Below are 25,895 nucleotides of genomic sequence, written 5' to 3' on the forward strand. Positions count from 1 at the left end.
GGGTTTTACACTTGGAGGGTTATTTACTTAAATCCAAATTTTTCCAATTACTTAGATAAAAAAAGTTCAACCAAACTAGAATCCTAATTTATTATTGAAAAAGCACAATTTAATTGGACTGGGGAAAAACTTGATTAAATCGAAAACCCGAATCGTGCAATTCTTTTTGCCTTTTTCATGAAAAGCCCACATTTTTCAGATTGTTGCCTGAAATAGATTTTTGGGCTAATTTCAGTGCAGACCACATAAACTTCCAAATAGGATAGGGACCTCTCCCATTGATAAAATAAAGGTCTGAGATGCCAGATTTTTGGATTCAAACTTTTTGCAGCATTGGACTTTAATAAATACCAATTTAATTTGAGTTTTGCACCAAAAAGCCCAACCGGACTTTAGTAAATAACCCTCTTGGACTTGAAACACGTGAGCAATATATAGCATAACATCCTACTCCTACACTTTTGGCACATTATGGGGGACATCAAAAGTCTGCATAATGTTCAGTATCCCCTGGTGGCTATAAGTTACTATGGATTACTAGGCCCAGTGCAAACTGTCATTAACTGAACCCCTAAAATACCAGTTTTGCAGATATGCATTACAGACAAGTAATCTACATGAGGAACTCTTGTTGCTAATTCATTTAATTGTATGTAAGATGAAACATGCATTGTGTTTAAACGCTGCACTTTTTCATTTCAGGTCTATAAGGCAAACTACAGAAAAACAGGAAGGGCCGTTGCAATTAAGACTATTGAAAGCTTTTATATGGATGAACCTACGGCGTTTGCTGGGTGAGATATTCTTAAACGAGAACCAAATCCTAAAAATGCCATATTTTATATAGTGAACTTATTGCACCAGCCTAAAGTTTCAGCTTGTCAATAGCAGCAATGATCCAGGACTTCAAAATTGTCACAGGGGGTCACCATCTTGGAAAGTGTCTGTAACACTCACTGTACTCACATGCTCAGTGGGCTCTGAGCAGCTGTTGAGAAGCTAAGATTAGGGGTCATCACAAATTATCCATCAGAAAATTAGGTTGGTCTGTAATATAAGCCGACGCTACAGGGTTTTTGTGCTGCCATGTAGTAATTATCTGTATTTATTTCTAAGCAGCCTTATATTGTGACATTTCTATTCTATGTGTACTGTATTTTGTGAGTGGGACCCTAAGCTCAGTAAGTGGCAGCAGCACAGAGCATGTGCAGTGAATCAGCAGAAAAGAAAATGGGGAGCTACTGGGGCATCTTTGGAGACACTGATCTTTACTGCTAAAGGGTTGTGGTTGCCTTGGGCTGGTACAGAAGCACAAAACATCATGTACAACATTTCTAGCTACTTCTTTAGTTAAGCTTTAGTTCTCCTTTAAAGACTGAATTTAAGGCTTTAAATAATATTATATTTTTCCATAAAATTATATATCATTTGCTGCCCTGTAGTTTTAGACATGTGATGCTTTTAAAATAGGAAAAGGCTATACATAAATTCATGTTTATTAATTTTGGGGATCACATCATAATTGTCACAGGTGGGTTTATATTTGAATTGTATTTGATACTTAATACAGCTATGGAACTATAAACCACAAAGCCATTACTTTGAGTTAATAAATTATATATTGGGGGGGGGGGTTTCTTTATAAACGGGCCTCCCCGTTAAAGGCTCTGCCCCAGTCTCAGTTGTAGAACTAGTCCTGTGTATGATTCTCCTGTATTGAAACTGATGTTATTTCTTTGCCAGTGTTCTCCGAGAGCAACGCATCCTGCTATTGGCCAAGAAGGAAAATTGCCACTTCCTTACAAGATTATTCGCCTCTTTCTCTACGGAACATTATACCTGCCTGGCTATGGAGTTTGTAGAAGGGGGAGACGTGGCATCCCATTTGGTCAGAAACGGAATGTCACAGGAAAGAAGAAGGTAAGCACCACTGGGAGTTTTAGGGAAGGTGGCAGGTTTTATCCTTAAGTTATTCTCACCATTGCACCTAAATAGCACCATTGTCATTGAGATATCCATAGAAAGTGCATGGGAGATTGCTTCTTTCCCACTAGACAAGCTGGAACTTTTTGTACTTCCAGTATTTCCCTGGGAATTAATTCCATAATAAGATCAGTCGACAGGAAAATGCTTTGATCATTCATGGCCCAAGGAAAACTGTCACCAACATTTTTATAAGAATATCTAGATCCCAAGAAGTAAAACCCAGCCCTCCATTTATTCAGTGGGAAGAAAGAGAATGGCTGTGCTCTAGAGGATTTAAGAAAGATTTCCCTACCATTAATATCCCAGTCTAGGTGCTCCGTAAGAAGGTGACACAGACAATGACCTGCTGAATATTTACGTTCAGGAATAACTGCCATAAATGAATTACTCTTATATATTTGTGTTTTTTTTATCTTTACAGATTTTATCCCGCCTGTATTGTACTTGGGCTGCAGTTTTTGCATGATAGGAACATCACCCATAGGTAAGTACTACTGAACGTTACACACAGCGTTGGACTGAGGGTCTGGGATCAACCAGGGCATCCCACACAATCCCCCAGCCCCGGCCACAACCCCCTCTCCCAGTCCCCTGCCCCAGTCACAACCTCCTCCCCTGGTCCCTGAGCTCTTTTATGTCTAATCATGATAGGATAGGGGTCAGTAGAGGAGACCAGGGAGTGGCAGAAGGAATAGGTCTGGGTTTGCCATTGCCCCACAGGTCCAGTCTGACCCTAATTACACAGCCGCGTCCCCAAAGTCTTTGACATTTCTGCCTTATTTAGCTTCTTTCTACTTAATAGAAATGTTTTTATTTAGTTTCATTTTAAAATGTTCATTTGTTTTCCTTGCAGGGATTTAAAACTAGAAAATGTATTACTGGATAGAGATGGATACGCCAAAATTACTGACTTTGGCATTAGCAAAGAAGGTAAGATTTCTAGTTATAATTCCATAGCACTAAACTCTAGATAGGGGGATTTATTCAATTTGTTCAAACCAAATGGATTAGCAAATGAACACAACAACGAGTGATGTATCTGCCTCTGACACACAAACACAACTTTCCAATCACACTCTCATGTTATTTCAAGACAATAAAGGACGTGGCGATGGTACTTCTATGTATATGTCACTTGTAAGAAAAAAACACATGATTACTTGGAAAATGAATGTGTCCAATTAATAGAGTCATTTTAAGGCGGCATGATGAGCAGAGGTAGAACTGCTACTGGAATTTGTACATTTTCCCTGTGTCTTAGTGGCGTGTGGCCCGGCCCGATACCCGCGGGTCCCACAGGTCGGGTTGAGTTCAGGCCAACCTCTCACCCCCCTTTGCGGCTTTCGGCTTTATAGCTGCATGCCTGGTCGCCCTACCCTGTTTGTGATGTTATTGCTGGTGTGGGTGGGTCTATGAAGGGAAGTCTGAAGTCGGACTCGGGTGGTGCAGGTGGTGGAAGGGAAGGGGGCAGCGGATCGGGAAAAACCCGACTCGCACATAACTACTGTATCTGTGTTGGTTTCCTCCCAGTGGTGTAACTAGATATTACTGAGCCCTATAGCAAATTATTTTTAAGGCCCCAAAAATATCTAGAGGTTGATCTATTTTACCAATATTTATTGAAATTGTATATAAATTAGAGCCTCATGGGGCCCCTATACCTCCTGGCCCCCCCTGCAGCTACAGGGTCTGCTTCCTCTATAGTTATACCCGTTTCCTCAACTTCCCCCAGTTTTGTCCCTCAGTTGAAATGTACCCCCTTACATGCAAGTTCATTGTAACTTAATTGAAACTAGTTTGTGTATCATGCCTGTGACTCAGGGGCAGAGACCAATAAAAATGATCAACTATGTTCACACTCTATAAATAAAGGAAAATAAATGTAGAAATGATCCAACTTGAATGACGTTTTATTTTCTGCTTCAGGAATGAGTTTTACAGACTGAAGCCAAACTCAATGTGGAACTTTGCCGTATATGGCCCCGGAAATGTTTACACAGTATATCCCTACACAAGATCAGTGGACTGGTGTGGATTGGGAGTGTGCATTTATTTAATGCGCTTCAGTCAGGTAAGTGCACTTCAATAGATTCCATGGTGTTTGCCCATTGATTTATTGGGGTTATGGACTTAATCCTAGAAACAAGTCAATTGCAAGTTAATTCCCTAGAAAACCCTAGTGTTGTTTTTGTATTGCAGATACCCTTTACAGATGACGCTGATAAAATTATTCATAACATTGTCTACGAAGAGCCGATATATCCGCCATCCCTAACCCCGGAAATCTACAATATAATAACACAAGTGAGTTCTAATGTGCAATGTGAGACGGCCCCTTCCATTATCACTCACACCAACGCTTATATTTGTCCTTACTGTTAGACACACAGTTTTACATTCATATTATCAAATTATATTATACTCTTTTTCCCCGATTTCCCTGGAATTCCTGGCCAATTTACTAGGTGGATTAAACCTGCCAAAAATTAGACAATTTGGGGAATTAAAAAAATAATCATCCTCAGGGAATCAGGTCTGTGCCATGGAAATGTTTGTATAGGCATGGGACCTGTTGTCCAGAATGCTTGGGACCAGGGTTTTCCAGATTAGTGTAAATTGCATCTATATAATTAAATCAGCCTAACGATCATTTAAAGATAAAATAGACCCAATGGGATTGTTTTGCCACCAATAAGGATTAATTATATTTTAGGTGGGATCAAGTACAAGCTACTGTTTTATTATTGCACAGAAAAAGGAAATCCTATTTAAAAATTTGGATTATTGGGATAAAATGGAGTCTATGGGAGACGGCCTTCAAATAATTTAAAACTTTCTGGATAACAGGTTTCCGGATAACAGACCCCATACTTATACTGAAAAAAGAAAATCATTTAATAAAATTAATTAATTATTTGATTAAAATGGAGTCTATGGGAGATGGCCTTCCCGTAATTTAAGATTTCTGGATAACAGATGCCATACCTGTTTCTGTTTAGCATTTTATTCTTCCATTAAATAAAATATATGTACAGTTACTATTTCTGAATGTCCAGCCTATAGCAAAAGGTCCAACTCATAAATTATTCACCCTTTGAGAACATTGTGGTGGTCAAGTCTTCAGTTCTATAGGTTACAAATCCCTTTAGATTTGAATGGTCTGGAACCCACTTATAATCTTAACTTGTTGCTAAAACGATGCTGTCTGTGTATTGTTTAATTAGTTTTAATTTGTATGTTATTTCTTTTTTGCAGCTACTGACCAAAACCCCATATCGTCGCCTTGGGTCTGACATGAATGGTGCTGAGGATGTAAAGAAAAGTGATTTCTTTGAGGTAAGTTGTTTAGGCATCTTGATTAGCCTCCATGTTTGAAGTGATTGATGCAAGTCCCTCTGTTTATGCCTTTTATTTGATATTACTCACATCCTCTGTACAGTTTTACTCTGGCCCATCTGGATTTATTTTACAAGCACAGAATTGCTTGTAATTGCCGTTTTCTTTCTCCTCTTTTCTAGGGATTAGACTGGGAGGCTTTACAGAAAAAAGAAGTCCAGCCTCCATTTGTTGGTAAAATAAAAGTTCCAGAGATCTGCACTGAAGGAATTGCATTGGAACCACCAGAATTGACATTACAGCTGTTAAATGAAACCAACATGGCCTTAAAGGAATTAGATTATCCAGTATGTTCAGAATCTTCAGAAACGGAAACCTGAAGAAGTATACCTATGGAAAATGGCATAAAAGGAGGACGGATCTAAGAGATGGATAGAAAAACAGAGCCAGAGTGATGTTCATGAATTATTCCAGTTACGGACGGACAACCTATGGAGAACATCAAGGGACTTTTACTTGCACCTGGCTAATTCATTGAAAGGAGTGAAGTCCAATCTACAAATACCAAATAAAAATGGACGCCTCACGTCCAATTTAAAATACATTTGTTTAAATAAGTATTATTTGTTTGCACGATGTTCCTTATCTTTACACCATGGCATTTCTCACAGACTGTGCAAAAAAAGTTTTCACCATTCTGTGAGCCAAGAATGTGACTCCTGACCAATAGCATGCTTTCCTTACTCGTTTCTATGGTAGTCTTAACCCCCCAATGGTAACTAAAACACACTCCCAGCCCACATATAAGTTAAATATATATTCCCCATGTGAGTGAAGTGACACGTTTTGCCAGGGCAGGCATCAGGGGGAGACAGGGGGTACAAGTGTCCCAGGAATCTTGTTTCCTTCAGTCTGGGAATTCATAATTACAGCAAGCAGGCAGGAGCCATTTTGTGGACACTGTTATTAAGACAAGCCTTGCATCACCTCAGAATCTTGTTTGTGCACCAGAATGGGGGACCCGATGTCCAACCCCATGCCTTGGTTACACAATTAAATGGTGAAGAGACCGGGGGGAATGTGGGGAGAGCAGTGACATCTAGTAAGTGCTGAATGGAAAGTGAAAATAATTGTTAGAGGCAGACAATATTTGATTGACAGCTGAGATTTTTAAATGAGCTTACAACAGCTTTGAATGCTTTAATAAAAAATAGAAATTGGAGTTCATGTTTAATTTCAAAATTACTTTTATTATACAGATTTTTGTGTATGGGTGACAGATCCACTTTAAAGAGGTGGTTCACCTTAAAGTTACCTTTTAGTATGTTATAGAATGGCCAATTCTAAGCAACTTTCCAATTTGCCTTCATTATGTATCGTTTACAGATTTTTTTTAATTATTGCCCTTCTTCTTCTGACTCTTACCACCCTCAAGTGGTGGTCACGACCCCGTCTAAAAAACACATTTTATCATTACTTTTTATTATTTCTATTCAGCCCCTCTCCTATTCATATAGGAAATCTAGCTGTGATTTTGTTCCTTGTGGTGCTACAGGAGTCCTGTGTCTGGGCTACAGGGGAGAGCACATACACTATGACTGGGGTCAGGACAGACTGGGTTGTGAGACCCCTCCCTGGGCCCTTCCCTGAGCCACAATCCTACACAGAGGAGAGGTTGAGGGGTTTATTTGTAGGACACAGTGATACACACAGCCTGCCAGCCAGGAGCAACTTCACATAATATTTCACAAGGTTTTATCTCTGAGGTGCTGAGGGGAATACCCACTTATGTGGCAGTTACTTCAGAGTCCTGAGAAGAACTCTTTGAGGCTTTCCATGCCCTGAGAAGAGCCGTTTCAAACACACTATGTGGAAGTCAGATGCGGCGAGATTTAGTTGCCTGGCGACAAATTTCCTCTTCTTCGGATGACTAATCTCCCTGAAAAGCCTTCCCGTCGGCTAGAATCTAAATCGCTGGCGGGATGGCACTCGGAGTGCTTTGTTTTCTGAAGTCGCCCGAAGTTGGACTAAATCGACTAAATCTCCCTGAATCTTAGCCATAAGGTTTTCATTGCAATTTCCTGTCCCTGCAGAGACCAGCCATTATATGTAGGAGCAGCATCTTTATCCATACAGAATCCCTTCTGCATCCTGTGCGCATGTACATATGCATAACTATTAATATACAGTCACGGCGCTATCTGCAATTACTTTGCAGGTTCTCACAATGCTTGCATGGGTTTCCTCTCTTTAATAATTATGCAGCACTCAACATTTTTTCAATACAAAGCACAAATAGGGGGAACAGTGCAGGTCCAACATTACCAAATGCTTTTTCACAACAATACAAAATATAACCTAGCATTATACTGTAGAAGCTCTCTTTGAATAATGCACAAATCAAAGAACAGACATTACAATAGAATGGACATTACTATATATTAAACAAATACATTAACAATTTAACATATAAGGGGTAGTTTACATATACAAGTACAGTGGTCCAAGTGCAATTTCAGACACAAACCGCCATGTTATTCACACACAAGGGAGTTTTTTTTCCGCATAGTTCCAAAACAGACAAATTGTGCTTGTGTTATTTGGAGAGTGCATTCAAAATTGTATTCTCATCCAATTCTCTAAGTACAAGTCTGGTGATACAACTGTCTGAGAGTAGTTAAAACTACATCATAAATTTTCACTAAGGCATGAGAGTGCTTGACTTATTTTCTATACTTTTTTTTTGTAATGTATTGTTCCATTTTATTAGATTTTAAAATAAACTTAAATGGAGTATCTAAAAGAAAATGTATAAAACCATATGAAATGCATAATGTATTTTTAATAGACCACATTTCTTACAAAAAATCCATAAAACGCTTTTAAATTAAATTTGTACGTTTTCCACATGCTTGTGTGGGTTATCTCAGGGTTATCTCTTGGTTTCTCTCACCCTCTAACATCCTGTTAAAAATGGAAATAATGTTTGTGCATGCAATATGGATCTTAGACTGTAAGCTCCAGAGACTGATATTATTTGTGCATAATCTCTTTAAAGCGGTGTAAAATATGTTGATGCTAGATAAATACACTCTAATAATGCATTTATTTTAACTTCACTGAATTGATGAGAATGGCAGCAGATGAATACAGGCTAAGCTGCTCACAAATTTAGCTCAATATGTAGATGAATACAAGGTTCAAGCAAGGACAGGCAACAGATTTCAAAACATTCTGGTGCTTGCCTGGAGAGAGATGAGGACAATAAAAAAAAATCATGACACAGAGAAATCAAGCATTCTATACCCAAAAAAGATGCCTGCAGAAATTCGATAGAATCATAGTTTGGCAATATAAACTGCAAATGAATACAGAATACAATTTGCTTTTCTAGTTTACCGTAATTAATATTATAATTAATAATAATTAATACAGGTATAGGATCCCTTATCCGGAAACCTGATATCCAGAAAGCTCCGAATTACAGAATGGCTGTCTTCCATAGACTCCATTTGATCCAAATAATCCAAATTTTTTAAAAATTTTCTCTGTAATAATAAAACGGTAGCTTGTACTTGATCCAAACTAAGATATAATTAATCCTTATTGGAAGCAAAACCAGCCTATTGGGTTTATTGAATTTTTGAATGAATTTCTAGTAGACTTAAGGCATGAAGACCCAAATTACGGAAAGATCCGTTATCCGGAAAACCCCAGGTCCCGAGCATTCTGGATAACAGGTCCCATACCTGTATTTTAGTCTTTCTAGTCTTCCATTCAAACCACTTCCTGGTTGCTAGGAAGAATCCTAGCATCCAGATAGCTACTGTAATTCCAAACAGCCCAAACCCACTCGTGGCCCAGGGACGTACTGCGGAAGTCGGCACAGAGCAGCACAACCCCCGGGTCCTGCGGGCTTCGGGTCGGCCTGTACAAAGAAGTAGTAAAAGGTAACAACATTGCCATTATAACATCAAAGTGCAATAGATTTTTTCAATTCTAGGTTCAGTGACCCCTTTGAATGCTTGAAAGAGTTAGAAAATATATGCAAATAATGAGAAAAACTTTAACAAAAATGCAGACCAATCGAAAAGTTGCTAATAATAGGGTACAAATGTGTACAACCAGCACAAGACCCTTCAGAAGAATAATTTTGCTATACAATGTTCAAATGTACATTACATAAATCTACTAATATGGTTTATAATTATAATTAGAGACCCTCTCTAAGATGTCATGTAAAACACATCTAATTTTTATGCAATAAATCACCCTCCATAATTCATAGATCAGGGCAGCCTTATGATATACCCATTGTAACCAACCACATGCCAGTGATTAACATAAGGAGGAGAAAAAGACAGCTCTAGAAAGTCTAAAATCACAGAGGATACAGTTAAGGATATCACAGCTTCACATCACTCCTCCCAAGCAGAATAACTTTTGTGTTCCCTCAGCTGAACATTTTAGATGCTCCGCAGAGACCTTTTAACTAATGCTGACTATATCAGACAGGGTCAGGCTGGGTAACTTAGTCGTCTGTGTGTCTCATGTGTAATGTTTGAGACAGAGAGACAAAATATGCATTTATAAAACTGCAGAATTTATACTAATGATGTCCTTCCCCTCAGAAGTTAATTTCATATGCTAAGTCCCAGTGCATGCTTTATGAAAGTACATATACCAGGATTAATTCGAAATTCACACTAAAATGATCATTCAATAGATTCCATAGATTTTTTAAGTCTACAGGAATAAAACAATACAAGTCGCATCTTCACAAACATTTTTATGCTTTTTTAATTAATTTAAATTCTGATGCTAATCGCACTGGTGTCTGTACTGCCATATAATAATTATCTGTATTAATTACTATTCAGCCTTATATTGTGACATATGTATGCTATATATTCAGTATATTGTGAGTGGGTCCCTAAGCTCAATAAGTGACAGCAGCACTGAGCATGTGCAGTGAATCAGTAGAAAAGAAGATGGGGAGCTACAGGTGGCATATTTGGAGACACAGATCTTCCCTGCTAAAGGGCTGTGGTTGCCTTGGGCTGGTACAAAAGCCCAAAACATAATGTACATTTCTAGACAACTTCTTTAGTTAAGCTTAAGTTCTCCTTTAACAGCAGTAATGGATAACAGACTTCGATCACAGTACTGCCACCTTGCTCTTTATGTGCACTTGAGGGCCCACGCAAACGAACAGCTTGAAATGACAAGCAATGAGCCAACCATTGTTTCACAGTGTTTATTAAGTACAGGGCTCTGGAGAATCCAGAATCAACTCATACATTAATTCAACAGAATAATAGCTCAATAGCAACAACCGGCCCAATTCCAGTAACATAAAAGCATCTGCTGGAAAATATCCTAGGACTTCACAATGCAATCCCTGGTAAATCACAAACACTGCCCGTGAAAGGAGCAGTCACAATAACATTTAACTTTTGCAAAATAAAAGAACATATAATTTAAATAACTTTACAATATACATAAGATATTTTCAATTGTTCTAAAGTTATTTGCTAATGCAATTGCTATTGAAAGCAGTATTTGTTTATTCCTTTCTGTTCTCTGGTTTCTGTAACAGAAGTGAGATTTCCTCTAGGTCTTACTGCTTTTAACAGCAAGTACATTTTAAAATAACTTTGTAATTTACCTTCATTAAAATGATTTTAAAGTTTCTTAGTATGACAATTTAAGGGAGATGAGAAATCTTAGAACGTGGTGTGCCATAAAATAATGTGTTATTTATTTGTGTTTTGTGATTGTAGAGCAGCAGCATTGTCAGCCAGTTCATCCTCTTTCAAACACATTTGAAAATGAACACCCCATTTGTGAGGCCCTCAGCCCACCAATCAACATGTGTTGTGCATTTTAATTAGATTAGTCATACTCCATCAATGCATGCTTGAGAAGTAATAATGCATCGTTAAAGAATTCTCTGTTTGTTCCAAACTTCTCTTGCAATATGTTTTGTTCCTCGGCCACAAATATCTCAGCAACGCAGTTTAGTCTTCTGCATGTTTGGGACAATTGTCCAGCCATGTGACAAAGGGCAGGCTAAGGCAAAATAGCTATCATATATATATGATTTTTTTTCCTTTAAAATTACCATTTTAGCAAAATTGTCTCTAGTCTGACTTCCAAAAGTTGATTAGACAAAGCAGTTAGTGGATGACTAGGTCATACTCATATATGGAGTCATCAGTACATATATGTTCCCCCACCAATTGATCTGCCTAATTGGCATAAAGTCTACTGAACTGCATTTCTGCAGCCTTATTAGAATGCAACCAGCTGCCTTAAAGGACAATATTGTGGATATTACAGAACCTCACCATCTTATGTTAATTCTGTTCATAAATTAGCAAAGACATATTTTGATAACTTACTGTTATGGCCAAGCGCCTGAAGCAGGCAATCTAAACACCCATCCAGTTTGTCAGATGTGCACTCAGTTCCAGTAAGCTTCAGTTTTTCCAGGGCATCATTTAAATTGTCTAAAAAGTTAGAATAAGAAAAGGGGAAAAAAAACATGGTTTTATTGTGCTTATTCAGCAAAATCATTCTTTAGAAAGGCTTTTAAGAAACAAAACAGAAACCACAGGAATCCATGCTCATACTGAGGTGATCCATAACACCGTCTTTTCACACAAGCATTATTTTGTGCCAAGTTTGCATTTGTTTATAACTGAAAGCTGTTGCCAAGTTGCTCTTTGCTGGCTCACCAGGCTGCTCATGGCTGAGATCCTATATCCTGGCAACTAGTACCAAAACAATAGTTGCTCAGCTTGCATGATGTAAGGAAGCCTGTGTTTAGTTTGCCAATTGAATAAGAACTGCATCCTGTATGTTAGAGGACATCCTTCCTAAGGTTTAGGGAAACTACGTAATAAGGTAATAAATCAAAAGCACATACCTAAAAAAGGTTGTTCACCATATTTTTCCACTTCAATTGTCTTAGGATCACCACCAATCATTACTTTTTTTTACTTTCTGTAAACTGTTACAATTTGCTTTATTAGTTGACACATTTCTCGGTAGCATCAGAGGAATGTCACCAACTAATGAATTAATTTTAACAGCAGCAGTATGATGTTTCAAGCTGTAACAGTCAGCAACCTACTCTCCCCCCCCCCCTCATTACTGAGCTTCTCTTGGGAAACCTGAGCTGATGAAAAATAAGAATTTATAATTTGCTTCTGTCAACCCTCACACATTGATTCTCAAATATGAGTATCACTCTTAAGCTGGCCATAGACGCAACGATCCGATCGTACGAATCGTGGATTCGTACGATTTTCGGGCCGTGTGTGGAGAGTCCCGACACTTTCCTTCCGGCGGAGATCGGTCGTTTGGTCAATCGGACAGGTTAGAAAATTTCAGTCGGCTGCGGGTATTATTTATACTTTATTTGGTCGGAATGGTAAGACTTTGATCTGAATGGTAAGTGACAGGTCGGGAGATGGGAAAGTCCGATTGTACATTGATTCGTACGATTGGATCTTTGCGTCTATGGCCAGCTTAAGTCCCTAAGCACACAATATATGCAACTGAAGAAATACCAGTACATTATATAGAGAATAATAGCTACTAAACACTCCAGGATATTGTGTAATAATATAGGGCTGCTGACCTCCAATACATATAGATAATCTTTAAGAAAGTATGACTGTCTCAATGTTGCTAAATTATAGTTATTAGAATCCCCACACAGCTGGTTGAAGACAATGCTGTTTTTGTGAGATTATCACAGGCAGGAATATGGTGCACAGAAATGGTGACCTCTGCGTCAGGTAAAAAGGGAAAAGACCTAAACAGAACAAAAATAATCCTGTCACATTGGCAATAGGCAAAATGGAAAATAAAATCAGTTCTTGATTATTTCATTGAGAAGACGATTTTAAATGTAAACAATCCTGCTAAAGATGTAAAAAGATGTTAAAAAGCTAAATAATGTCCCATTTAAGGTCTGAGTTTATCTACAATTTGAATGGTATTGTACTACAGAGTAAAAATACAGCTGAACCGAGAACATGTTAAAGTAGTTCACCTTCTAACACTTGTTTCAATTCAGTTGATTTCAGGTAGTTCACCAGTACTTCAATTGCTTTCTATTTTCCATTTGTGACCATATTTCTAAAACTGAATTCTAAAGTTTAATTTTTCACCTTCTTATGTCTAAAGCATCTCGGGGGGGTGACTGTTTAAAGGAATTGTTCAGTATAAAAATAAAAACTGGTAAATAGATTGGTTGTGAAAAATAAAAAATGTCTTCAATACAGTTCGTTAGCCAAAAATTTAATGTAAGGGCTGGAGTGCCTGGATGTCTAACATAATAGCCAGAACACTACTTCCTGCTTTGCAGCTCTCTTGGTTTCCACTGATTGGTTACCGGGCAGTAACCAATTAGTGATTTGAGCGGGGGGGAACATGGGTCATAACTGGATACAATAGGATCAATTGAAAACTCACTGAACAGTTATGTCCCATGTGGCCCCCCTTAAAGTCACTGACTAACTCAGAGTTAGAGAGCTGAAAAGCAGGAAGAAGTGTTCTGTTCTGTTAGACAGTCACTCACTCCAGTCTTTGTAGATTACATTTATGGCTAACTATATATATATATTAGAAACATTTTTTTTATTTTGCACAGCCTATCTATTTACCCAGTTTTTATTCTTACAGTGAACTGGTTTTTTAAACTGTTTTAAATTATACATTTGTGAATACGTCTTATCTTTGTCCCTGCTGAGCAGAATCCCTGAGTTTCAGTAAAAGCAGCAGTTAGAATTGATACAATTGTTGCTAATATTCCACAGATACTGCTGAGAAATGTATTAACTAATGTAGCAAATTGTAAGAATTCAGAATCTGCTCTGGATCACTGAGATGCCAGATGGAAACACCAGAGACAGAAATTTTAAATTACAATTTTGGAAAAATGGTCAAAAAAAAAAATCCTTTATTTCTGGTGAACAATCTGAAATCTACTGAACTGAAAAAAAGTGTTTGGAAGGCAAGCAACCCCTTAAAGCTCTTTTGAGCAGTGTACTCTTTACCTCTTGCACTGGTTGTTTTTTTATTTTTTTTTGTATTAGTCTGTATGTTCAAAGTATACACAAATTTTTTGGGTGTACGGCAGGATATGTTGGCACTTGAATATATGAATATATGTTAATAATATTAATAATTTTATTGACAATATGTTAAATACAAGCATGAGATCTGTTAGCTGGTAAACAATTATTCAGAAAGCTCCAATATAAGTAATACCATTTTCCATATTTTTAAATGACTACCTTTGTCGCTAAAATAATTATACAGTATCATGAACCTGATGTTAACTAAGCTAAAGTAATGAATGCTGACAGAAAAACAAATCTGCTGGGTTTTAAATGTTTAATGTTTTCAGGTAGCTTTAGGGCATGGTGCTCCTCATTATGTAAACACATACAGATGCAGCCACTTTGGTTTGTCTGTTTGACACAGAATAACTAAACACAGATATCCCATTTATCTCATTTAACACAGAAAACTGTGACACAACATCCCATCTAATTAAAGCATTCACCATTGTGAACAATGGAGCTTTGGTATGCTAATGAAAAGGTTAAATGCATTAAATGAGTTAAGATGACTTAAGATAACACAGTTTCTTCAATTACCCCTGAGTCATGACGCATTTAACTCACAAATCCAAGTGGCTTCATCTGTAGTTTTTTTCTATTAATAAAGAAAAACAAGAAAATTGTTTATGAATAAGGGGCATATTTAACAATCTATAAAAAGAGGTTTAAAAATTAAATGAGTATAATCTGGCTTTTAAATGTGTCCATTTCTGAGAAAAGGTCTTTCTAGGAACAATTCTAAAAGGAGGGTTTCAGGGTTAAAGGGGATATATTGTCAAAAATTAAAATCCCCCTTTGCCTTTGAGGATTTAATAGAAGCCTTTTTCAAATTGCAATTAATTTTATGAGCCGGTTTTGCGTTGCGTTTAAATTTTGAGTTGAGCGCAATCAATTGCCCCACATACCTGCTCTTTGAGCAGCGCGCAAAACCTTCATGGCCCGTGGCCATCTTTGATGATTGGCCTGCCTGCCTCTTCTGCTAGTCCCGCCCGCCTACCAATGAAAAATGAGTAGGCAGTCTTGTTTGCAGATGCCTGCTCAATGTGCCTCACTGTCACTCCCAACATTGCTTAATTGCCTACTCATTTGAAGGTTGAAAGAGCAGGTATGTGGGGGAATTGATTGAGCTCAACTCAAACGCAACTCAAAACCAGCTCATATAAAATAATTCATTGCAATTTGAAAAAGGCTTTTATTCATACCCCAAAGGCAAAGGGGGATTTTCATTTGTAACCATACATCCCCTTTAATTCCCTAATTTGAAATACACTTTTTGCAAGGTATCTTATTATAAGTATGGCATCTTTGTTAGATCATTGACAGGGACATAATAAATATACAAAAGCTGTCATAGCCTTATACTGGTCTAAGGGAGGCTGCTACATCCCTCTAGAGCCCAGTGCAGTGAAATAGCAGTAGTGGCAGTAGTTGTACTGTATACATCCCCTCAGTTTGCCAGCATCATTACATTTCCCTAAATCAAATAGTAGCTAACAGTAGCACCTGGGGGTCATTTTCCCTCTGACACATCATCAGTGCAATAATATCTGCAAACGGCACATGTATGTTGTAAAGATCATGCAATTAAAGAATACAGGCTAATACATGCAGAATTGACTATGATGACAAGTCCTGCTTGGGTTGAGCACTGTAATTGTTACTCTGAGCTCAGGAAAATGGGTTAGGATTTAAAAATAGTAGCAGGCAGCTAGAGCAGAGTTTCTATGGGAACCAGCAATGCCATCTCTTAATTGGCTGTTAAACTGGACGTTGTGTTTATTAGTCTGAGTTGAGAAGAACTGCTCATGAGCCAACAGCCAATGGAAATTCCTGTAGGAGGGGGCAGAGTGGGTTAAAGGTGAATGAAATTCCCTGGGCGCAAAAACCCTCCCCCTCCCCTGTGTTGCCCCCCCTCCCTCCTCCCCCCCTGGCCTACCTGTTCCGCCGGGCAAATGCCCCTAACTTGTTACTCACCCCTCTGCGCAGGTCCAGTCCACGGAGTTCACAGGTGCCATCTTCTCCCAAGCGGTCTTTTTCCTGCTTTGACCAGCATTTTTGGCGCATGCGCAGTAGGAGCATTTCACCGGTATGGATCTACTGTGCATGCGCCAAAAGTCACAAAGTTTTCCGACTTTTGGCGCATGCGCAGTAGATCCGTACCGGTAAAAATGCTCCTACTGCGCATGCGCCAAAAACGCCGGTCAAAGCAGGAAGAAGACCGCTTGGGAGAAGATGGCGCCTGTGAACTCCGTGGACTGGACCTGCGCAGAGGGGTGAGTAACAAGTTAGGGGCATTTGCCCGGTGGGACAGGTAGGCCAGGGTGGAGGAGGGAGGGGGGGCAACACAGGTGAGGGGGGAGGGTTTTTGCGCCCAGGGGGTTTCCTTCTCCTTTAAAGGAGCAGAAGGAATCCTAACTAATTAAAGGAGAAGGAAACCCTGTAGAAACCCCCCCCCCTAGCTATCTGTAAAGCTGCTATATTGCAGATATAATAGATCCATGCCCAAACTGTCTGTAAGAATACATGGTTCCCACATACGCAAGGTGAGAGGATCCCCCTCCAGTAAAACCCACATTTCCAACAAGGTTCAAAGCATGCTCCTAAAAGAGCGAGACAATAGGGGTCATTTGCCTAAAGGTCGGGGTGCAAAGTCAATTTAACAGCCGCAATGGGCCATTTTTTGCACTTTGTACAGCTTCCTCTCATTTTGAATTGAACAGGTCTATGTTCTTTGTTTTGGAACATAAAGCTGTGTGGCAACTAGGTCTTTGTCAGTGACTCCTAACATTTTCAGGTCACACCATGGTCTACAAAGATCTACAAGGTCTATAAAGGCCTGTTTTCCAGACTCTTATGGTCTACACTAGAGTCAACCCTGACTGCAATTATCTGCACATGAAACCCTCTTCAAAATCACTCTATTTTCTACTGGCAATAAAAACAAATCAACATTGCTCTATTCCCCTGTGCATATCCACTATATGTCCCAATACAGCCCTAGGCTCCTATACTCAGGGGCAATAATAGTTCATCACATTCACCTTATAGAGATGACTCAAGCAGAAAACTGTTCCTCCTCACTGACCAGAACATTGAAATCTCTTAATCTACCTTATAATAACTGACACGCTCCTACAATCAATCTTTTCTAAGCTTTCCTAAGAAATCGTTGCATTTCCATCCAGGGTGAAATCATTATAAGATGTGGACAAATAGCAGTTTGGATTGCAGCAAAAACCCATTTCATGCAGGTCAGGTAGCAGGTCTCTAGTTTACCTGACTAGTCACTAGCTGCCAATTTAGCCACCCCAGACTAAGTCAGATGGCTTGTTTATGGGACCGAAACAATGGCCTTCCCAACCAATATATGGTTTAAGATTAGCAGATATCTAGTGGGCAGATTTACAATTCCTGTTGGGCGAGGACTGCACTGGCCATTTAATGTTATCTACTCCAAACAGATTTGCTTTGGCCCCTATTAAGATATAAAAAGTTTGAGCTGGGGCCACATTATTGAAATAGCTTCATTGGGCCAATCACCTGAATGACAAAAAAAAAGGCAAAGACCTGCTTGTTTAGCAAACTCATTAATGAAAAGGTTTTCTGCGCATGGCCAGAAATGAAAGAAGGTACAAATCTCAGCAACTCTCCAATATACATTAATTAAACATTTTCTGTGGTTTTAAACTTTACCTGTGATACCTTCCGTTCCAACGCGATGAGACTAATCTCAGGAGTCACGTTGGATGCGCCGAATCTAATGTAAGTAATACAAATGTCGCAGGTAGAAGCTGATTGCACCCCGAGCGCTGCATGTTGCATCTTCATCCGACAGTTGTGTTGTGTCAGATGCAATCAGCTTCTACATGCAACATTTGTATTACTTACATTAGATTTGGCGCATCCGTGACGCCTGCGATTAGTCTCATTGCTTTGGAACGGAAGGTATCACAGGTAAAATCGTCCATGGAGTTCTACCCTTAAACTGGTGCTCCTTCTACATTGCTTCAGTTTCAAAACCATTAGTCCAAATTAGTGATGTGCTGGCCAAATTAGTGATGTGCGCGGGACCCGAACCCGCGCACATCGTGTTCGGGTCGACCTCACAGTGCTCCTCGCCACCTTCAAATGCCGGCATCCGACTTCCGGTTTTATAGTCTCGTGTCTGCTGGCCCCACCCCTTTTGTGACGTCATCAGCGGGGCGGGTCTATAAAAGGACCCCGGAAGTGGGTGCGGGCGGGCGCGGGTTGTAGCAGGGCGGGTTAGGGTCAGATGCAGGTCAGGGAAACCCTGACCCGCACATCACTAGTCCAAACAATATAAACAGATACTTTTAATAGCGATTACATTTACAAATAACATAAAAACCATTGAAAATTTTAATAATTGTATACTGGAATGTTGCTCTCATTCTGCAAAAACCAAAACAGTTTTGAGGTGGAAGGTCAATTAGAGGGGGGTTCACCTTTTAAGTTAAACTTTAAAATGCGGGGTCACTGACCCCATCTAAAAACAAATGCTCTGTAAGACTACAAATGTATTGTTATTGCTAATTTCTATTACCTTTCTATTCAGGGCCTCTCCTATTCATATTCCAACTCTTCTTCAAATAAATGCATGGTTGCTAGGGTAAAGTGGACCCTAGCAGCCAGATTGCAGAAATTGCAAACAGAAGAGCTGCTGAATAAAAAGCTAAATAACTGAAAAACCACAAATAATACAAAACCAACTGCAAATTGTCTCACAATATCACTCTCTATATCATACTTAAAGTTAATGCAAAGGTGAGCAACCCCTTTAAAGTAGAAGGAAATTCAAGAAACACTGGGGGTGCCCAAAATAAGCCCCCCCCCCACACACACAGTGATTGTATTAACATGCCTGATACACGGGCCAGTGCTCCTATCGGCAGAATGCTGCACCAGACCATGGTTCTTCAAAGCAAGCACCACAGAGTGATCCTCTTCCTGCTTTCTTCCCATGGGTGTCCATGAGCAGTAGAATAAAAAGCCAAACTTTAAGAAAATTGCTGTATTTTTCACTCTAATGCTCACGGGTCTGCACCAGGATAGGGAAGACAGAAGAAGCAGAAGAAGAGCACTCCATGGTGTTTGCTAAATAAAACCCAGCCCGGGGCAATTTTCTGCTAACAGGAGCAAAGTCCTGGAGTATTAGGTAAGTGAATACAATTACTGGGGGTTTGCCTTTTTGCCATACACCGCTACCCCCCTCAGTGATTCTGACTTTCCTTTTCCTTTAAGTTTTGCATAGAAGACATTTTCTGCCTCTTGTTACTTCCATTGCTGGCCACTATAGCAGGACAATAAAATTGTTTTCATTTTCCATTTCCTTGGTCCTATGGAACAATCATGGGAGCAAAAATCAGGTAATCACAGTCTGGATTTGAGATAGTGCAGGTCTGAAACTCAAGGGTTAAGGTCAGCGGAACACTAAAACACACATTTGAATACATGATACTTATTTACTAATTAAGTTACAGATATGTCACAGCTTTTGAATTTCAACATAAGGCCCACTAGTTAGAATATATTCTCTGCACAGCCCCAAGATCATAGGTTGTAATTTAATGACAGCCTGTGGTCTGTATGAGAGTATGGTAGGTTGCCATAGCCTCCTGGAAATCAGAATGCATACAGTACATATGGAGTACCTGTGGTGAATACAAGTCAAATTATGATGGTTGCCAATTGTTAGCTCTTGGGATCAGCGCCCTTATAGTCTCATGTTTAATGTGGCTACTCTTGCTAATAAAAGCCCTTGTTTGTTGATTGAAGCGCTGGGTAACTCATGGTGATGATGATGATGCTTTTCCTATATGATCACACATGGGAAACAGATAAACCATCACACTTAGGCACAAACACATCGGTGCATGGATGATGCCAGTGTGCCGGATGACTGCAATCAGAAATGAGTACAAGCATCTGCATTGCTGCTGTTCTACCATTATTGCTGTGAACTACAACTCCCTGCATCCTCTACCACTATTGCTGTGAACTACAACGCACTGCATCCTCTACCACTATTGCTGTGAACTACAACTCCCTGCATCCTCTACCATTATTGCTGTGAACTACAACTCCCTGCATCCTCTACCACTACTGCTGTGAACTACAACTCCCTGCATCCTCTACCATTATTGCTGTGAACTACAATTCCCTGCATCCTCTACCACTACTGCTGTGAACTACAACTCACTGCATCCTCTACCACTATTGCTGTGAACTACAACTCCCTGCATCCTCTACCATTATTGCTGTGAACTACAATTCCCTGCATCCTCTACCACTACTGCTGTGAACTACAACTCCCTGCATCCTCTACCACTATTTCTGTGAACTACAACTCCCTGCATCCTCTACCATTATTGCTGTGAACTACAATTCCCTGCATCCTCTACCACTACTGCTGTGAACTACAACTCACTGCATCCTCTACCACTATTGCTGTGAACTACAACTCACTGCATCCTTTACCACTATTGCTGTGATGACTGCAATCAGAAATGAGTACAAGCATCTGCATTGCTGCTGTTCTACCATTATTGCTGTGAACTACAACTCCCTGCATCCTCTACCACTACTGCTGTGAACTACAACTCACTGCATCCTCTACCACTATTGCTGTGAACTACAACTCCCTGCATCCTCTACCATTATTGCTGTGAACTACAATTCCCTGCATCCTCTACCACTACTGCTGTGAACTACAACTCACTGCATCCTCTACCACTATTGCTGTGAACTACAACTCACTGCATCCTCTACCACTATTGCTGTGAACTACAACTCCCTGCATCCTCTACCATTATTGCTGTGAACTACAACTCCCTGCATCCTCTAACATTATTGCTGTGAACTACAACTCCCTGCATCCCCGCCGACAGCTAATGTTGTGACGGCTGGGGCACCTTAACTAGAAAGCGCACACATCCGCGAACGAACTAATTTCAGTTTGTGGGGGACGCTGGGATTTGTAGTCCTACAGCGGACATGCCGAGATGCAGGCGCCAGGCGAGGAACAGCTGGGCAGCAGCACGTTCAAGTTCCTTTTAGTGATCAGAAGCGGAAAAGCGGTCGGTTCATATATGACGAGACAGTGACAGGACTGAGCTCTGCCATTACACCCCTCTACAATCCCGATCATGGGATGTCGCAGATGTGCATTGTACTGAGCGCATTATAAGGGATATCGCAACGTATCATTCAGAGAGTATCTCCCTAGCACACAGGGCGCCCCATGTTTAGTTGTCAGTGTCACACTCACCCATACTGCCGTCCCCTCCGGTCTCGTTACACCGGGTGTCTGTCTCTCCCTCCCTCTTTCAATCTTCAGCAGCAGCCGCCAGTCACGTGAGCGCCGTTTCAGCCCTTTGGGTGTGTGTGTGTGGGTACCCTCTTTGCGCCGACACACATTGGCTAGGTCTCTTTCCTCTGACTCTCGAGAGCACGCACGAGACGTCGCGAGACCAGGCGCGCGCTCTGAACTGTCACAGCATCAAAGGCCAGCGCCCCACCCTCCTGTACAGCTGCGCCTGAGGTGAGCTTAGCGACTGCTTGGTCGGGGATGCGCTTGCCCTGGATTCATTACAGCTTCTAATCCGCTTCTATGAGAGGATTGGATGAAACACCGTAAAAAACGAATTCTGAGAGATAGCAGCAGCTGTGTCCCCTTGTCAACTTGCTCCATACAAGCCTGCAGTGCACTCATGTCTGATGCCCATAATGTATAATCTATATTTATAAAGTGTTTTTGAAGAAAGCACTAACAAGCATCTGTGCTGAAAAAAGATGAGCCCTACACAAAGTATGAGACGTATGTGCTGACTGTGCGGGTATTTACGCTACCCTGTACTTGCACTAGTGCCGGACAATGCCGGCTGGGAGCACCAGGCAACCCGACCGGCCACGTCGAGCTCCGCCGCCCCCCGCGCGGCTGTGCGCAAAGGAAGACGTGCGTGCGTCTTTTATTTTATAGGGGTAGGCTGCTTATGAGGTACGTGCCTGGTGGCGCCCTATGCACGTGCCTCTTCTGCCTACCCCTAGTTCTGGCTCTGATTGGCACTTTAGTCTTATTTCCTTTATAGAGTAACCACATATTCCACAGCACTTGATATACTTTAGACATTTTTTACAACACTCCCTGCCCCCGTCACTTGCTATACTTGCATCAATGCCAATTATTCTGTCTGTATCACCTCCAATTCTAAGTACATAGCTGTGTACTACACTATGTTATTAAAAAATAAAGATAATGTGTGGCTCTCTCAGATGGTTGGTATCTCATTTTATAGAGCTAGAAACTAGAGCTGGATTATACAGGTATTATGTATAAAAGAAGAAAAGAAATGCAATGTACATTTATCACTATGGTTCTCTGTAATTTTTCCTGGACAACAAACAATTATGAATAAAAACAAAGAGGCATACCATACGTCAGGTTTCTTCATTTGCTCTGCGAAATATAAATGCGATCAGTGTTGAATTGGGTTACCTGGAGCTTGGGTTGCCACCTTTTTCCGGAAAAAAAATACTGGCCTTCCTATATATTTTATCTTTTTTTTCCTATTAATAACATTGGGATCAACCATCATTTTTACCGGCCAGGCCAATAAAACACGGGCCAGGTGGCAACCCTACTTAGGGCCCACCAGAGAGATTCACCCCAAGGGCCCTCTAAACAATTATTGCACCTGCTGCCACAACCCCTAACATATTTCGCTTCCCCCTCCCCCACCATGTACACAGATGAGCAAGAATGTCTCAACAAAATATTGGCCAGTGCTACAATCTGTCAGCCCTTTGCAACTCCCTTTAGCCATTTTACACAAATGGACAATAAGCATATTAACCCTAGACATTCCAGCAAAGAAGGCTACATTTAAAGCATTACCTCACCCACACTTGCATAAGCAGAATACCACACACTTTTCATCTTTTCCAGTCCTCCCCAGGCCCGGATTTGCGGCAAGGCCGCATAGGCCCGGGCCTAGGGCGGCAAAGAAATAGGGACGGCATGCCGCCCAGCCGCCGTTCAACTGCACCAGCTGCGCCGGCGTTTTTTCGCCGGCGCGCTGGGAAGGCGGGCGCTAGGACCGCGCGGCTGCCTGGTCGGACCACGTGGCCTAGGGGCGCCCAGAAGTAAAATCCGGCGCTGGTCCTCCCATGCTGCTTGTGTCACTTTACCTCCTGCATAAGTACAGATGACAATACATTACATTCCACAGTGGAATGCAGAACAATTGTGATTTTTTTTTTCATCGCCTTCCAAAGAAATCAAATAGTTTTGGTAATGCTGGGCCTAGCAAGGAATTGGTTGGTCAACGTGACCCAGCAGGACTGTGAGCAGTCAGCAGGAGGCAGGGCCAACTGATATTTTACCAGTATCCTTGTGGGACAATAAATCCCTGAACAAGACCAATGTCACAATTTGCCTGGATGCATACAACTGTTTTCAGTAGACAGTAGGGCCGGGCCCAGGTAGTTTGGCACCCTAGGCAAGGGCTTCAATCAGCGCCCCCCCCCCCGTCCTGCATTACCATTTCCCACCTTACCATTATGGTTTTTTTTAATAAAGAAAGCTTAAAACACATTCATGAATGAAACTTGCACTTTGTATAAATATGTAATGTTAACAAACAAAAATAAGGTACACTAAAAAATGTCAGAAAAACCAAAACAGTGGGATCGTTTTATCCTGTTAAACAAAGTGCAAATGAAGGGTTCACTTAACATCAATACTGAAATGCCCACAACATTTTACTTTTGACACAACTCCTATGAGAAAAGTGCAATATATGTTTAAGCTGAAACCTCCTTAGCCATGAGGTTGCCTTTCCACTGCCAGCATGCCCATTTTTGAGGTAGCTTAGTATCTGTGCCAGCAGCACCCAAAATATTGCACCCAAATCTGTACTTGTGCCAGCCAGCTAGCTGACAAAATATTGCACCCCAAATCTGTGCCATCAGCACCCAAAATATTGCCCCCAAATCTGTACCTGTGCCAGCAGCACTTAAAATATTGCCCCTATATCTGTACCTGTGCCAGCCAGCAGCCAAAATATTGCCCCAGAAATCTGTGCCTGTGCCAACAGTAGTCAACATATTGCCCCCAAGTCTGTACCTGTGCCAACAGCAGCAGCCAAAATATTGCCCCAAGTCTGCACCTGTGCCAGCCAACAGCCAAAATATTGCCCCATATCTGTACCAGCCAACAGCCAAATATTGCCAACAAATGAATACCTGTGCCAGCCAACAGCCAAATATTGCCCCCAAATTATCACCTGTGCCAGCCAACAGCCAAAATATTGCCCCATACCTGTACTAGCCAACAGCCAAATATTGCCCCCAAATAAATACCTGTGCCAGCCAACTGCCAAATATTGCCCCCAACTTAGCACCTGTGCCAGCCAACAGCCAAAATATTGCCCCATATCTGTACCAGCCAGCTGCCAAATATTGCCTCCAAATTAATACCTGTGCCAGCCAACAGCTAAAACATGCCCCATATCTGTGCCAGCCAGCAAAATATTCCCCCTTTAAATATGTGCCAGGCTAGAAGCCAACAGCAGCAAGATTATTGCCTCAAATAATCTGTACCTGTTTGTGCCAACAGCCAGCAGGAATCATAAAATAAGCCCAGCAGTCACCTGGTTTTCATTCGGTGTGCACAAGTTACCACCAGGCCCATGCCCAGCTCTCTTCAAACCACGGCAGGTTCCCAAGCCAATTGCCGCACCAGGAGCCACGCCAACGCGCCAGTCCAGCTTTCTGTTTCTCTCTGCAGCTGCCCACTGCAGTCTCAATGTGCGTGGCTGTGTGCTGCTGATGTCTACATGCGCCGCTTCCTAGAGTGCATGCGTCACACAGCACATTAAGGTGAAGGGCAGTGGCAGCATCCAGCAGGGTGCGTGCAAGTAAGAGGGAGGTGGGGGCTGGAGAGCACTGCCAGAGCTAGATGATGGCGCTATGCTAGCGATATCACACGGCCAGGCGATGTGATAGATACAAACATAAAAAAATAAAGGTTTATTTAAAAAAATAAAGTTTCCCCTTAAAAGTGTGTGCCCCCTTCTGATTGCGCCCTAGGCAGGCGCCTACTCTGCCTACCCCTAGTTCCGGCCCTGGTAGACAGTCATTCTTTTCAATGAGTTAGAGTTGCACGGCTGATCTCTGAATGTTGCATAGTAGCATTTATGTCACGTGGGCAATATGTGTTATCTTTTGCCATACTGAGGAAAAAGATACCGCTTTTTGTGGGAATTAGAATGCAGGTGGGAGTGACAAGAGCATTCACTTAAAGGGGAACTATTGCGAAAATTCAAATTTAATATAAGTTTCATCATACTGGAATAAGAAACTTTCTAAATACAACAATTAAATATTCTGCATCGTTTCTGAAATATTCAAGTT

The 25,895-nt window shown here is 40.8% G+C and overlaps 1 protein-coding gene and 1 long non-coding RNA gene across 3 annotated transcripts in view; one reads left to right on the top strand and one right to left on the bottom strand.

Moving 5' to 3' along the window:
• The window catches only part of rap1gds1.S (RAP1, GTP-GDP dissociation stimulator 1 S homeolog), a 74,785-nt gene extending 52,431 nt beyond the window's left edge, over positions 1-22,354 (bottom strand). The window contains exons 1-2 of one of the 2 annotated variants that reach the window (XM_018238907.2): positions 21,751-22,354; positions 11,727-11,834 (exon numbers count right to left, since the gene is read on the bottom strand). In XM_018238907.2, coding sequence (XP_018094396.1) covers positions 11,727-11,834; positions 21,751-21,754 — 112 coding nt within the window. In that variant the 5' untranslated portion in view covers positions 21,755-22,354. 2 annotated transcript variants of the gene reach the window in all.
• Positions 2,372-4,068, top strand: LOC121399315. Its single transcript, XR_005964906.1, has 3 exons — positions 2,372-2,470; positions 2,840-2,916; positions 3,913-4,068. It is a non-coding gene; the product is annotated as an uncharacterized LOC121399315 (long non-coding RNA).
• Positions 22,355-25,895: the final 3,541 nt, after the last annotated feature.

This window comes from Xenopus laevis, chromosome 1S (assembly GCF_017654675.1).
Source record: "Xenopus laevis strain J_2021 chromosome 1S, Xenopus_laevis_v10.1, whole genome shotgun sequence".
Lineage (NCBI taxonomy): Eukaryota > Metazoa > Chordata > Amphibia > Anura > Pipidae > Xenopus > Xenopus laevis.